The 16,067-nt window shown below is 42.0% G+C and overlaps 1 protein-coding gene across 5 annotated transcripts in view; it reads right to left on the reverse strand.

The window, feature by feature from the left end:
* Positions 1–16,067, reverse strand: part of apbb2b (amyloid beta (A4) precursor protein-binding, family B, member 2b) — a 78,842-nt gene that overhangs the window by 38,904 nt on the left and 23,871 nt on the right. For all 5 annotated transcript variants that reach the window (XM_042484920.1, XM_042484923.1, XM_042484919.1 and 2 more), the window contains exons 2-4: positions 15,547–15,653; positions 11,454–11,520; positions 7,362–8,420 (exon numbers count right to left, since the gene is read on the reverse strand). In XM_042484920.1, the coding sequence (XP_042340854.1) occupies positions 7,362–8,400 (1,039 nt within the window). In that variant the 5' untranslated portion in view covers positions 8,401–8,420; positions 11,454–11,520; positions 15,547–15,653. The remainder of the gene's footprint in view (positions 1–7,361; positions 8,421–11,453; positions 11,521–15,546; positions 15,654–16,067) is intronic.

Below are 16,067 nucleotides of genomic sequence, written 5' to 3' on the forward strand. Positions count from 1 at the left end.
CACACAAACGAGCGTCCACCTCTGGCGTGACATATAATAATATAATATATGTGTCGTCAGCACTTTCTAAACAATAACAAAGGCATAACATGTCAATCACAATCATTTACCTTCTCTGTTATATGACAGCTGATGTTGCCATTTTTGAATTCTATGTAAAAATTCAAAAGCTGCATAAATAAGGGACTTCTTAGCAGCTCTATAGCGTGATCTTTATGTAAAAGGGGCTACTGCGACACAACATGCATTGCTACCTCCAGCTCTCACTTGACGCTTTCTTCAACAAACAATCATAAGAATGTTTGCACTTCGTCAAGTGACCACAGTGAGCTTCTGCAGGCTGCCTTTTAAAAAAATACAAAAAATAACAAGTCAAAGTGAATTGAGCTGAGCCATGCTGTAGCAGACGCAGTGTAAATGCAGCTTTATATCACTGTGTCTTCTGTTACTCCTGTACTACATGTCATCTCATCTGAAGGTTGCAGTTTCCTCAGGCCAGCTGAAGCGCACACAGACACACACACACACACACACACACACACACACACACACACACACACACACTCACACAGACGCACACGCACACGCACACACACAAGTATTAATGGCATCTTTGTGTGTGAACTTGATATAGTGGCAGAGGTAGTAAAGATGATCCGAGACTGCATTAGGTGGTGTAGCAACTCATAAAGGTGATATAGGTTCTGAAGGACTGGTCAGCAGGTGCCGTGTGTGTGTGTGCCCATCGTTGTGTGATGTGTGAGTACGTGCATGTGAAGTTGCGTGTGTCTATGTATGTGATTGCACAAAAAGTCCTCAGACTGCTGACCATGCTGATGAAACACAGCCCATGGGCCTGTCGCCACGACGGCAGGCCATATGTCATCATGACGACTGGGTTGGTCCAGATTGAGATGGAAATCAGGCACGCACGCACACACACACAGACACACACACACACACACACACACACACACACTATTATTAAGACTTTGTTTTATTAAATAAAACACAAATCACTGACAAAGCTTAGCAAAATGTGCACAAAGGTTCTTGGCAGAAGAAGACATCCCCTCGGGGCTTAAGAGTGTGCTTTAGAGCAAGGAGCTGTGAAGCAGAGCCTCCTGGGAGTTGCAGTCTTTCATGAGCAAAAAATTAGGTCAGAGCAAATAAAAAACTACAACAGAGAGGACCTGAGAGTCTGTGGCTGCTTTAAGTGAAAGAAGAGATGGTGACTCAGAGAATGGGTGCCTGTATGAGATGAACAGACTGCTGGATGTGGATTAAAGCATAAACGTACACAAGAAGAAAGAGAGAAAGAAAAAGAAAAAGAGGGAGAGAGAGAGAGAGAGATATCTGGCTGTTTTAGTGCCTGGCTTGGCTCGAGTGGAATATCGTGCCTCAAAGTTGGCAGTGTCCCCCTCTGCGAGCACCATGACAAGTGTGGAATTAGAGGGGGGAAGCTTTAGCATGCTAACACAGAGGCTAGGAGACAGGCGTGCACGTACGCAGCTCGTGGAAATGGGCCACGGTGTTGCTACGTAGCAGTTAGCCCCTGATAGCCTTGGTTAGCATGCAGCTCCATGCCAGAGCAGAGTTGAGCGGAGGAGGTGGGGGAGCGGTGAGCTTCTGGAGCAAAACACACACACATGCTCTGTCAAACGACAACACACACACACACACAGCATGCACAGACTGGTGTGGCAGATATTTAAAGCATAATACCACCACAGCAATAAACTTCACCCCTGTGTTGGCACATATACCCATGCTTATGCTCGCGCACACGGACACACACACACACACACACACAGCATTCAAACTCTAACCCCACACTGTAGTTTCCTCCCGACAGATGCACCTACCCTCGTAATTGACAATCACAATGGCCAGCATGTAGTCTTTCCCCAGCATCATAGTTAGCTAGCTGCCTCTCATACAGCAAAAGCCAGTGCTGTAACCAAACAGAGAACCCCAGACAGGGATAGAAAGAGAGAGAGGACGGAGGAGAAGGGGGGGGACACTGCAAGAGAGGGGAGGCAGAGAGGCAGGGAGAGCATGATGTGAAAAGAGAGGGAGAAAAGAGTGAATGGAGGGGGAGTGAGAGCATGAACAGAGAGAGCGAGAGAGCGAGAGAGACAGGGAGGGAGAGGGAGAGGGAGAGATGGAGGTTGTGTGTCCCCCGCAGCTGAGCTATGTTTGTTGTCTCTCCTTCCTCTATCTGGAGCATCAGCTACATCAACAGCTCAAATAAGCCTGCCCTCCCTTTCCTGTCCTAACACAAACATACACACAGGCAACATGGAAAGACACTCAAAATATGGCATCCTTATCAAATGTCTATCATTTTACCCCCCCCTTTTCCACGTTGCCTTTAGCCTCTCTTGGTTGTCCTGGCAACCCCCAGATCATCTTTCAGTCAGTATCATAGCCAGTGGAGGTGCACAGAAGGACAGGCAGGATGACATACAGTAGAGCTGATGAGGAGAGAAAACTAGAATTATCGCCTCACGTGGTATGCCTTCACACATCAGTCAATTACACCTCCAGTTTACATCCGTGTCTGTGGAAACACGGACACTTCAAACAAATCTTCAACCTGGCAGCACAGCCGATCCATACAATCAACACCATTTCAAGGTGGACACCCTAAATTAGTGCCACAATGCTGACCTATTGTCTCCTCCTCTGGTCTTGAGTTATGGCGTTGAGTAATGGTCAGAAAAGTGTTTTTGAAAAATGTTAGGATGTTACAGTAAAGTTGACCTTTGACCTTTTGTATTTAAGTCATATATGTCATCACATCATCACTCTATCCTATTAGACATTTGTGTGAAATTCTGTCAAAATCAGCATGTAAATTCTTCAGTTATGGCCAAAAAAGATGTTTTGTGACCTTGGTCCACCAAATTCAATTCATTGTATAGTCCTAATGGACATTTGTGTCAAATCTGAGGAACTCCCTCGAGGAGCTCTTGAGATATCATATTCAAGAGAATGAGAGTGATGTAAGGTCACATTAACCTAATAAGTTCTAATAAGTTCATTCTTCAGTGCAAGTGGATGTTTGTGCCAAATTTGAAGAAATTCCCTCAAGGCATATTTGAAGATGTTGCGTTAACAAGAATTACACAAACAAGGTCACAGTGACGTCATCCTTTGACCGTTGGCCACTAAAATCTACTCAGTTCATCATTGAGACCAAATGGACTTCTGTGCAAAATTTGAAGAAATTCACTGGAGGCATTGTGAAAACAGTTCATTCACAAGAATTACACAGACAAGGACACAGTGACCTTAACCTTTGACCTATGACCACTAATCAGTTAATGTTTGAGTCAAAGTAAACATTTGTGCCAAATTTGAAGAAATCCCCTCAAGGTGTACTTGAAATACTGTATTCACAAGAATGAGACAAATGAGGCCACAGTGACATATACCTTTGACCTATGAACATCAAGATCTAACCATCGTTTAATCCAAGTGGATGTTTGTGCCAAATTTGAAGAAATTCCCACAAGGCCTTCTTAAGATACAGTGTTCACAAGAACAGGACGGACATACGGACGGACAAATGTACAAACAGATGTACAGACAAGGCAAAAACATGCTATTGCTGGCGGAGAAGCATAACAAAATAGCAAAGAGGAGGACCATGATCTGCTGAGGGTGGAAAGATTTTGAGTAAGTGGGTCACAGAGAGAAAAAGTAGCTCAACATCTCAACAGACTTTCACATGTTGCTGTGCTGCACTCAACATGTTTCCTTGTAAGTGTTACAATGCATGTTGATGTGTGAGAATGCAAAGGACCCCTTTTAATAATGTCTCTCAATTCAGTGTGTGTTTGCATGTGCGTGTGTGTGTGTGTTTTGGCTCCTCTGTGTGAAAGCAGTGTCGTATTGGCCCTCTAACCCGCAACATCCACAGAGGAATCTGACACACACATGGGAAAACAACACGGCTTTGTCAATAGTGAGAGAGAGGGGACAGCAGAGCAGTATGGATGATGGCGCATTAGATATTGATAAATTCAACATGAATGATGCCAGAATCATGATTAGTGACTCTTCAGCAAATCCCCAGAGAACTATAAGTCTTAACTAAAGATTGCACTGCCGCTAACGTTTACTTTTTGCCCCCCTTCCTCGGCTCGTCAATATGCACACTGATCTACATTAAAAAAAAACATGTAGCTCTCCGATGAGAGAATTATCACTTTAGAATATCGTTTTAGATAAGACGAAGAAATCAGGACAAGAAAACACATGGAAAGTAAATTCTGTCAAATTATGGACAAGCTGCTCGTAATCATCCTTGCAGAGAGATGAAATACACAGATGCTCAGTGCCTTCGATTTGAAAGGGACAGTGAGTCATCAGAGAGCTGGAGGAGAGGCACTCTGGGAGGAAAAAAAGCAGCAATTCAAGGCTCAACAGCTCAGAGCAGAGCAAGTCTCACAGAGGGAGAGGATGGTTTACGGCTGAGCTCATGTCAGAGGTCGGGGGCTGCTGCTTTAGAGGAGATGGATGTGTTTCATATGTCTTACAACAAAGCACAAGGTTCAGAGTTTTAAGGGCCCAATTAAAGTGAACATCCAGATTTTTACATAATGCTGACAAAGAAAAACAAAGACTTTAACAGCCTGTCTGCAGAGGTAGGCAACAAGCAAGTTTAAGAAAGTAGAGGCCCACAACAGGAGGTGATGACTCAGAGGAATGAACTTCAGTTACTAAATTCACCCCCAAGTTCTACCTTACTCTATGTACTGTATCAAATGGTAGGGGAATAAACAAGTATATTCACCCTCAATGCAAGGTGATGAAGCTGATGAATGTACATTCAATAATATTAAAGCATTTCTGCATTCTCAGAAAAGACAGGACAGATTCCCAACAACTGTACAACCACCACATTTTACAATAAAGTTGATTAAAAGGCTGGATTGACAGAAGAATAACAGGCAGCTGCTTTGACAATTAATTGTTTTAAGGCAACAAAGCCAAAAGTTCCCTCGTTCTAGCTTCTAATTCATGAGGAATTGCAGCTTTTCTCTGTTTTATGTGACAGTAAACTGAATATATTTAGGTTTTGGACTGTCAAGCAATTTCTAGTAATAACTTGGATATATTGCGCAGGATTTTCATCAACATACAGACTCATGCAGGTTTTCTTTTTCTTATTATTTTGATGTAGTCGAGACGTTTATGGGCCTTAACAGAACACAGGTGATGTCGAGACATTATAAAAAGTAAGTAGAGGCAAGATGCATCCAAGAGGAAGCTACAGAAATTGTGGACTCACAGACAAAACAAAAAGTGAGGCAAAACACAAAGCAGACATGGCTTGTTCCAAAACTGGCGGGAATCTGGGTTTTACTTTCTTTTTTGCTGAAAAGTTTTGAAGAAGAGGATGGGGATAAAGAGCGGCGCAGTAGGTGCTGGTGGTTAGCTCAGCTTCCTAAGTATCTTTTCCATTACAACAAACGTTCTACAATAGTAGAGTGGCTTGCAGAGTATGTAAAAGCAGTGTATCAAGGAGGGGTTAGAATGTTTTATTAGTACATTTTAATGGACTATTCCTGCAGAGTTTATCTTTAAGTAAGTTCTAAGGGGCGTTATTATACATCAGTATTTTCTCAAGATCAAGAGACCTTAGACGCAGGTATAGGGACAGGCTGGAGTCCACACACAAAATATTCCAGTTTTTGCCTTTATTAAAAAAAAAAAAAAAGAAAAAAAGAACATGTTTCCAATGAGCTGTTTACACGGCTAATGAAAATGATTATTTCACTCATATTCCCGTGTACATGGAGATGAGCGCACTCCGATTAACATGTTTCAACATGTTGTTTATCATGTCAAACTTCCACTTAGGAAGTTTTACACCAGTGGCAGACTGGACTCGATCACATGAACGCAGCCTCCCTCTCTGATTCCTTTAACCAACTCTTAAAGAGTCAGCGTTGCGATATTTGTGCATATCCAAAAACATTTTGTTATCCAAGTATTTCAGAATGTTTATGAGTAGGAGTGTTCCTCTTTCCAAATAGAAATGTGTTATAATAGTGTGCATGTAAACATTGACATACTCATTGCATGTCCGTCAAAATGGGCTGGTTAGAATATCCAGGGTTCCCACACATTTTAATGGACAAAATCTTAGAAGTTTTCCATAAGAGCCCATAATAAAAGCATGCGGGTCACTGTGTCTGTGGCACTTGGTGGCCCAGTCACAGTAGTTTTACGCAAACAAAACAAACAAACAAACAAACAAACAAACAAACAAAAACACACACACACACACACACACACACACACACACAGGAGAGCCTTGCCTCCCATAACTGCCACTGTACATCACACATGCATGTAACCTGTGTCAACAGATAATTTACAGAAAATAAATCGACATTATGTCACATTACGTGGAAGGTTATCCCCGGAAGATTACTGTAACTATTAATTTCATTAAACAACACAAAATTCCATGACTACTCTAAAACTCAAGGAATTTTACAAATCCCATGACTTTTCCAGGCCTGGAAAAGGAATTTGTTAAATCTCATTTTCATTGTTTTCCAGGTTTTCCTTGACTGTGGGAACCATGAATATCATATGAACAAGAAACGTGGACCAACTGTCAGTCTGCATGTTGCACCAAGATGGATTAAAGTGGGATAAAACTAAAGCTTTTCTGATGGCACCAGCAGCTACAGGTACATATGGAAATGCTCAGCTGTAATACTGTCTGTGTATGAGTGTGTCCAAACTGTTTCCTTCGTTAATATCCGCAGATCCAAATGTTTATATTCTCAGAAAAAGAATGAGGAAAAACAAAAGTAAAAAGGGAAAATCTTGAGGATTAAAAAGAGCTAAATCAGTTCTCCCCAGTGTCCACTCTAGTGGAAAAAAATCAAAGACAAAGGGAAAGAGAGCGATAATGGCAGCTACAGATTTTGAATTAACTCCTGATTCGGCTGCGAGCCCTTCTCACGCACACTTAGGACACAGCACGAAACAGGACGCAGCTGATCTAGCCTGCTAACCACCCATGAGGTTACAAGGGCACTTCCTGTCCCAGAGGGATTCTGGGAGATTTACTGGAGGCTGGACTGTTTGTTAGTCTTTTCCAGCAGTGTCTGCACACGCGCACACGCGCGCACACGCACACACACACACACACACACACACATTCTTGGTCACCATAAATGGAAACATGTCATCAGCAGTGAGGACGGTGAAACCACCACAGGAGAAAAACACACATATGCTAGCTGACACACTCAGACGCCAAACATCAGTGCATGACAGCGTCTGTGAAGCTGACTTTAGCAGCACGTGTTGTGTGTGTCAATGTGTACCTGTCTCCTCTGGGGAGTTGCTCTCCTGGGACAGCGTTGTCCAACTCAACTCCTCATCACTGGGGTTCAGATTCTGGATGCGGTTCAAAGCACAGTCTGTCTTTGCCCCAGTCCGTCTGTCCTTCTTGGTCTCTGGGGAGGAGGAGGAGGACGAGGAGCAGGAGGCCACAGAGAGCAGGGGTGTGTCCTCTGGGCTGGCTTGCTTAGGCGGAGAGGGAGGAGGCGGCACCGGAGAGTCCTTGCTTGATTTGAGGAGCTTGAGGTTGGAGTGGAGGTCAGAGATGAGCTCCAGGCCTGCGGGAACTTTGTGGTTCTTCACAGGAGACTCACTTTTTATCATCAGTAAAGGCTTCTTCTCCTCGTCCTCCTGCTCCTCCTCCACCACCTCATCTCCGTCTTCCTCTATCTTCATCTTTGACATCATTTCCTTCTCAGACAGAATGCTGATGTCGTCACTCTCCTCCGCCTCAATGTTCAAGTCAAAACCCAAATCTGTCTCGTTACCATTCAGTTTGAGCTCCGCAGTGGTGTTAATGTTGCAGTCTGTGTCTGTCTCCGGTTCTTGCTCAGGCTGTGCGTCTGCATTTGAGTCTGAGTGCAGTTCGACGTCTCGCTCAGTGACATCATCCTCCCGGTCGTTATTGGTGAGAGTGTGACTGTCGTCCTCCACAGCTGTGTTGACATTGAGGTCGTCTGCTTCTGACTCCAGGTCCGTCAGCTCAGGCCCCGTTGTGTTTTTGTTGTGGTCCTGACCGGCTTTACGGAGCTGGTTCACTCCGTTCTTGGCTAGTTTGGGATTGTTGGGGGTTAAGGACTGTGACGGGGATGACGGGGATGATGAAGATGGCGCTGCTTCTCCGAGGCCCATGGCGGCCTGGATACTGGTGAGTGCATACTTTTTGCGACACTTGGGAGGCGTGGCGGAGCCCTGTTTGATGACATCGCTGCTCAGCAGCTGGTTGTGTGAGGAACGGAGGCTGAGGGAGGTGGGAGGCGAGGCAGTGGGGCCGTTACGATTGGTCACGTCTACTGACATCATCGTGGCACAAGACAGATCAGCTGAAAGAGGAGGAGAGGGAGAACAGGAAGTGAATACACATGAATCCACGTCTCTCGTTGCTTACTTACTCCTGCTATTTGCATCACAACAGCTATTCTTGGATTATCATGCAAAAGACAAGTGCTGTGGAGAAAAGACAAATGCTGTGGAGAAAAGAGAAGTGCTGCGGAGAAAAGACAAATGCTGTGGAGAAAAGAGAAGTGCTGCGGAGAAAAGACAAATGCTGTGGAGAAAAGACAAGTGCTGTGGAGAAAAGACAATGTCGAAAACATAAATACATTATGTTAAGTTAAAAATAAACAATAAAGAACTGCTATGGGGTCAAATGGACTATTAACAGATGTTAAACCCCTAGGGAGCATGTAATATATCAATTCATTTTTGTGTTTTTTTATCTAAATACATCATTGCATCATGCTTAAAACCTAGCATTCAAAAGGTTCATTTCTGAAAATTAACTAAATTGAATTAGAAAATAACATTAATGTATCAGATTTTTTCAAGCTTGATTCTGAAAAGTGCATTTTGTGTGCAGAGCGATATGAGTGTGTGTAATATAACAGCGGGCCCTAAGGGTTAAATATACTGTATGTGAGTCTGCAAATATCCATTACTGGCTCACTGTGTGGAGAGAATTATAGAACAGGAGCCTCATTACAGAAACTTTATAAGTGAAATCCTGTTTTCTTTCAATTTAGGATGACATTTAAGATTTTTGGTATTACAAAAACATGTTTCCTAATTAACCTTTGTGATGATCTGTCAAGCTGTCAAGAGTTAACATGGAGCCCACTGTAACTAACTGCACTCCCTGTTTTTGGAGAAGGGATAAAGAGATTTCAGAGAGAGAAGACAGAAGGGTGTGCAATTTGTGTTTGAAGGATGTATCCACTATCCAGGATGTCAAACCCGCTCAGCAGCGAAAGCAGGTCAAAAAGATAAAGCTGGAAGCCTGAGCCTTTGGTTCGCAGTGTAAAAGTGAACCACCACATCACCTGGCAATCGAGACTGAAGACAATGAAATTAAGGAGCAACTAATGATTGTGGGAGCAACACTGTTTCTATAAAGTAGGGTAGGTCTTTATTCAGTTGCTACCATAGCATATGAGAGCCAACAACATAAAATGTTTAACATGCATCTCCTTCCAACCTCTTCAGGTAACGAGTATCACTATAACATGAGCTCCAGGCCACTCATTCAACACGACTAGCTCTAAATCCACAAAACCAGCATGAAAACCTGAAATGATTGCATCAGAGTCTATGGAGCACTGCATCACAGTTAGAGTTAGGGAGTCTGTGTTCAAGAGCGGGACGTATTACACAACTGTAGAGGTTTTCCAATATAGAAATCCTAACTTACAATAGTATTGACCATGTCTTAAATTCAAAATAACTGCCAAATACAGCGGCAGTGCTGTTGTTAGGTCTGTATGGCAATGAATGTAAAAACAGGGAACAACATGAACATCACATTTTTGACTAAGACGATAAATATAAAGCTAAACATGACAGAAATTGAGAGGAAAACTTCGAGAAAAGGTTTCCTCTCCCACACCAATAGGATTAGTGCCTCCAACTCTTCATAGTTAAAGTTAAATGCTTGTCTGTAGTTATAATAAATGACAGATTGATTGACAGTGATTTTATTTTGGGGAGAACTTAACAAGATATGGCCCAAAAATTTGCAAAGAAATTCAGGAAAATTACCTGAACATAAGGGGAAAAAAGGTAACAAACAAGAAAATGTAAAAAAAAAAGTGCTGAAAAAATATTTATTGTATATAATTTCTTTATTTAATTTTTCTAATAACCCCCCCCCCCCCCCCCTATTTTTCTTTTTTATCTTTTACTAATTTCTTGCAATTTGTTGTACATTTCTTGCCAAGTTGGTAATAGCCTTTTTCCCTCCATGTTTTCAACTTTAATGAACCACCCAGTGAAAACAACACTTATGTCAATCCAGGTTTCACAGGGTAAAAAGAAAATAACAGCAAGCTCGCGGGCCAGTCACAAGTGGTAGCTGTTGATATTATGGCTTGTCAATCTCAAGTAGCCTGCCAGTATTTTCTAATCAAAGATACATGCAGTCTGTGTGTCTGTACATTGTTATCAAAGGTACAGACCTGACAGGATGAGTGCCTACTGAAGAGTCAAACTTTCAGCTGTAAGTTCAAATAAGAAAGGAGGTCTGAAATAGAATAAAACGGACATGACTTCAGGAACTTACTTAGCTTATGAGAAGATTTATCCTTTTTCTGAAACTAAAGCTAAGATAGCACAAGCAGTTAGGATATTTTTCTGTCATGAGGCCAAGTTTACAATCATTAAAAGGTGCAAAAGCCTGAGAAATGGTGTTTACTAATAATATCTAAACTTAATTGAAAAAAAATGCTGCAACAGTAGATCAAAAATGATGCAGCCTGGGGCTGATTTTCTTTTGGTTGGGTTTGCACAAACATAGAACTGTAATTAATCACACCAGAGCTTTATGCTAACAGAGGTCAACTCAAGTCTACTGCATTCATTGAAACATCCTTAAAAGGTCTTGTGAAATTCTATTCATTTATTTTTTTGTTCCCATTAAAAGACCAGAACAACTAACATCTATTGTTGGCTGTGTAACCAAAGCCTGATGTAGGTTCTGGTGCTGTAAATATTGACTAATGCACCAAATCCACAGCTTAAAATAGCGCCAACAAATACATGAATAAGTCCGCTTTGCAAACTTTGCTAAGACTGCAGTGCCCAGCTGTTCTAGGAAAACCACAGACAGGGCTGAGAAGCTAGAATGTATTGAGAAGGACTAACACGGGGCTGCTTTTGGCCTTTTTACAGGATTTGTTGACATGAACAAAAACACAGATTGCTGCCAGATTTATCCTTTACATTCCTGAGAGATATCCCAGCAGGGCAAGGATGGAGAAACACTCAGCGTGAAGAGGTGTGATTATAAAGGTCTTCATTCCAACTGAGTGCTAAACACAGCATGTGGGAAAGCGCGCATGTGTGTGTGTGTGTGTATGTTGTACCTGACAGGAGGTCAGTCACAGACCAGCGCTGGTCACGGTTCAGGGTTCAGTAGACTCAGCTGCAGATCTGAACACCACAGAGGAAGAAAAAAAAAGAAAAAGAATGATCAGCAGAAGAATGCAAAGAATCCTAAAAAATTTCTTGGGTTGCCCTCGGAGACCACATTCATCCGTGTAGAACCGACTACAGCTGGTTTCTATGGAGACAACATAACACTGAGGCAGTGAAGGGACTCCAAGCACCACTGAAATGATGGAAATGATAAAAGGGGCATTCAGGGATCATAAACAGAGAAGTAATGAATTCATGAGGTCTGTTTGCTGAGGAATTGTTCCTCGTGTTGTTCACATCGACTAAACCTCATGATCAGCCACTGAATGTACAGAGGACAGTGTTATTCATGTCTTAGGCAGATTTCCAGAGTATTTTTTTCTATTTTGTATATATTTACATTGTCTTTCCAGTTTAACACTGAAGCTAAGGTGGAACCAAATACTTGGAGAGCTCATGTCACACAGAAATGTGTTGCCTACCTGGATATGATATTATGTGTTTCAGGGGAACGACAAAAGCAAACTTTCGTTTTTTGTTTTTTTCTTCTAAATATTTGTGTGTCCCTTTGGATCATTTTGTATCCCCTCTCTAAATTTGCAAGGTCCGTTAACGTAGTGCAGATGGAACTCTTCATGTAATGAATGGTCCAGCTCCAAAATTAGAAAATCTATTTGTGGTGGCAGATATTTTTGATTTAGGGAAAACTCTGCTCACGGGCCTTTTCGCACAAGTGCGAACCAAGGATGGTATTTTTTACTAATTGTATACATTTGATCTAGTTACTTTTGGCTTCACATTACGTGGGCGCCCAGCATGTCACCCCCCCTCTCTCTCCCCCTTTCATGCTTTGTCTGTCCTATCAATTTAAGGCTAAATGACCCAAAAAAATCTAAACAAAAAACAAAACAAACAAAAGTTTACATAACATACCTACATTCTGTCATCAACTGTCAGCTGCATCTCCTAACACTTGACATTGATTAGTTTGTAGACGAGCTCTCTCGTCTTCTTGTATTTTCTCTCAGCATATTGGAAAATATAGAAAAGTGTGGCAATTTTTGTGAGTTTTTCCAGCTGACACTTTATTAAGTCATCTCTGCCTCTCCCCATGTGCTACTGTAGTTCGCTTTGTTAAGTTGGGTGGCTTATGGACAAAGTAAAACCTACATTGTACAATCAAGGACTGAAACTGAAAGTTTCTGCTCTGATCGCCAGTATCTGTCTGCTCTGAGCACAGCCACCATCACTCACTCTGTCGCTAAACCACATATACATAATACACACTGAGGTGCTACTGTACTGTTTACACACGACAAGAATCTGTCAAAACCTGCGATTAGTCTGAAAGTCTAAACCATCAAAAGAATTTAAAAAAAAAATGTTTTTGCACCAGAAACAAACCAAACCATGATTCAGTTTGATCCAAACAAACACTACCTCTTTTTGTCCAACCACTGTGAGGCTGTTTGATGCAGATCATGGTGTGAGAAAGTTTCACACCTGCACTTTTGGTTGGGATCAAACTAAAAAGTCCACATCAGATGAGGTAGGTGTGAAACAGCCCTTAGCTGCTTCAAAGTAAAAGAGAATTGATTAGGGGTCGACCAATATTAGTTTTTCAGGGCCAATACCAATACAGATAATTAGTACTTAATGAGACTGAGCTGATATTTGAAACTGATATGCATTTACAGTGGGTACAGAAAGTATTCAGACCCCCTTAAATTTTTCACTCTTTGTTATATTGCAGCCATTTGCTAAAATCATTTAAGTTAATTTTTTTCCTCATTAATGTACACACAGCACCCCATATTGACAGAAAAACACAGAATTGTTGACATTTTTGCAGATTTATTAAAAAAGAAACACTGAAAAATCACATGGTCATAAGTATTCAGACCCTTTGCTGTGACACTCATATATTTAACTCAGGTGCTGTCCATTTCCTCTGATCATCCTTGAGATGGTTCTACACCTTCACTGGAGTCCAGCTGTGTTTTATTATACTGTTTGGACTTGATTAGGAAAGCCACACACCTGTCTATATAAGACCTCACAGTGCATGTCAGAGCAAATGAGAATCATGAGGTCAAAGGACCTGCCTGAAGAGCTCAGAGACAGAATTGTGGCGAGGCACAGATCTGGCCGAGGTTACAAAAAAATTTCTGCTGCATTTAAGGTTCCCAAGAGCACAGTGGCCTCCATAATCCTTAAATGGAAGACGTTTGGGACGACCAGAACCCTTCCTAGAGCTGGCCGTCCGGCCAAACTGAGCAGTCGGGGGAGAAGAGCCTTGGTGAGAGAGGTAAAGAAGAACCCAAAGATCACTGTGGCTGAGCTCCAGAGATGCAGTCGGGAGATGGGAGAAAGTTGTAGAAAGTCAACCATCACTGCAGCCCTCCACCAGTCGGGGCTTTATGGCAGAGTGGCCCGACTGAAGCCTCTCCTCAGTGCAAGACACATGAAAGCCCGCATGGAGTTTGCTAAAAAAACACCTGAAGGACTCCAAGATGGTGAGAAATAAGATTATCTGGTCTGATGAGACCAAGATAGAACTTTTTGGCCGTAATTCTAAGCGGTATGTGTGGAGAACACCAGGCACTGCTCATCACCTGTCCAATACAGTCCCCACAGTGAAGCATGGTGGTGGCAGCATCATGCTGTGGGGGTGTTTTTCAGCTGCAGGGACAGGACGACTGGTTGCAATCAAAGGAAAGATGAATGCGGCCAAGTACAGGGATATCCTGGACGAAAACCTTCTCCAGAGTGCTCAGGGCCTCAGACTGGGCCGAAGGTTCACCATCCAACAAGACAATGACCCAAAGCACACAGCTAAAATAACGAAGGAGTGGCTTCACAACAACTCCGTGACTGTTCTTGAATGGCCCAGCCAGAGCCCTGACTTAAACCCAATTGAGCATCTCTGGAGAGACCTGAAAATGGTTGTCCACCAACGTTCACCATCCAACCTGACAGAACTGGAAGGATCTGCAAGGAGGAATGGCAGAGGATCCCCAAATCCAGGTGTGAAAAACTTGTTGCATCATTCCCAAAAAGACTCATGGCTGTATTAGCTCAAAAGGGTGCTTCTACTAAATACTGAGCAAAGGGTCTGAATACTTATGACCATGTGATATTTCAGTTTTTCTTTTTTAATAAATCTTCAAAAAGGTCAACAATTCTGTGTTTTTCTGTCAATATGGGGTGCTGTGTGTACATTAATGAGGAAAAAAATGAACTTAAATGATTTTAGCAAATGGCTGCAATATAACAAAGAGTGAAAAATTTAAGGGGGTCTGAATACTTTCCGTACCCACTGTATATTAAAAATGAAAATATCTTTGTTGAAATTCGGAATTTGGAATATAACAAACTTCTACACAAAAACCTTTAACTTTCAACATCATCATCAAGTTCCCTGCAACTTTTTTTTTTCTTATGAAGTGAAAATTTAAATAAAACAAATGAATGAACAAAAATAGCTCCCTGAGATTTTACAAAGTAAAAGTTCCTCCCATGCAGACACTTTCTTTGCATGTATTGCAGACTGCCTTCCCTGGTACTGGGTGGGTGTAATGTGCACACTTTTTAATGAATTGAATTTTATCGGCGATCACCGAAATAAAACGCTGATACAGATAATCAGCAAAATGCCAGATATCAGCCCTGATAATCTTCCAGGCCGATAATCTGTTGACCCATAGAATTTTACTGTGAAATATTTCCAGGAATGGTTATCCAGTTTTATTTATTGTTGTTAACTTCGCCTAGCATCAGAGCAAAGCTTAGTTTTGTTTTTGTTTTTTAATTAAAAAGTACTTAAAAATGATCTAAATACCATTACTGTGTCTGAATACCATCCCATATTTATGGACAACACAAAGCAATGCTTGTAAATGATGAAAGCAGGACCAGGCCTATGTTTGCAGTTATGACAGGAAGAACAACATTTCTGAGAGCTCAGAGGGTTTACAAGAGTCTATTTTTATGTTTAAAACATAGCGACTTGAAAGAAGCTTGTTTACAGTTGCTACTTACGTGAGAACTAAGGATTGTGGGAAACTCCAGGATGTAGCGCGTCCATACTGGTAGTCAGTGGCTCTCTCTTCATCCAATCAGGAGGGCTTCACTGAAGCAGCGGTGTCCTGAAGGAGAGACAAACATAAAACAGGATTAATGAGAGCGAGAAAGAGGGAGGGGGTGAAGGCAGAGAAAGAGGACTGCAGGACACCAGAGGGACAAATAATAAAGACCTATCAATTATTCAAGAACCTCGATCAAACATTAATACACAAGGTGTGTGTGTGTGTGTGTGTGTGTGTGTGTGTGTGTGTGTGTGTGTGTGTGTGTGTGAACATAAGGCTCATTTAGTATGGAGCTCATATTTCTTTCTTTGGTGCAGTGTTGCCAACCCTTCTCTGACTGGAACCATCATAAACTTAATGCCACAAGAGACTTGTAAACTCCTCCTGATCTGCTTTCCAACAACACACACACTCAAACACATTACGACATAATGCAGTCAAGACTTGTGGACAGTTCTCACCAACACACAACCG

The sequence above is a fragment of the Plectropomus leopardus genome, chromosome 4, assembly GCF_008729295.1.
Source record: "Plectropomus leopardus isolate mb chromosome 4, YSFRI_Pleo_2.0, whole genome shotgun sequence".
NCBI classification, from domain to species: Eukaryota; Metazoa; Chordata; class Actinopteri; order Perciformes; family Serranidae; genus Plectropomus; species Plectropomus leopardus.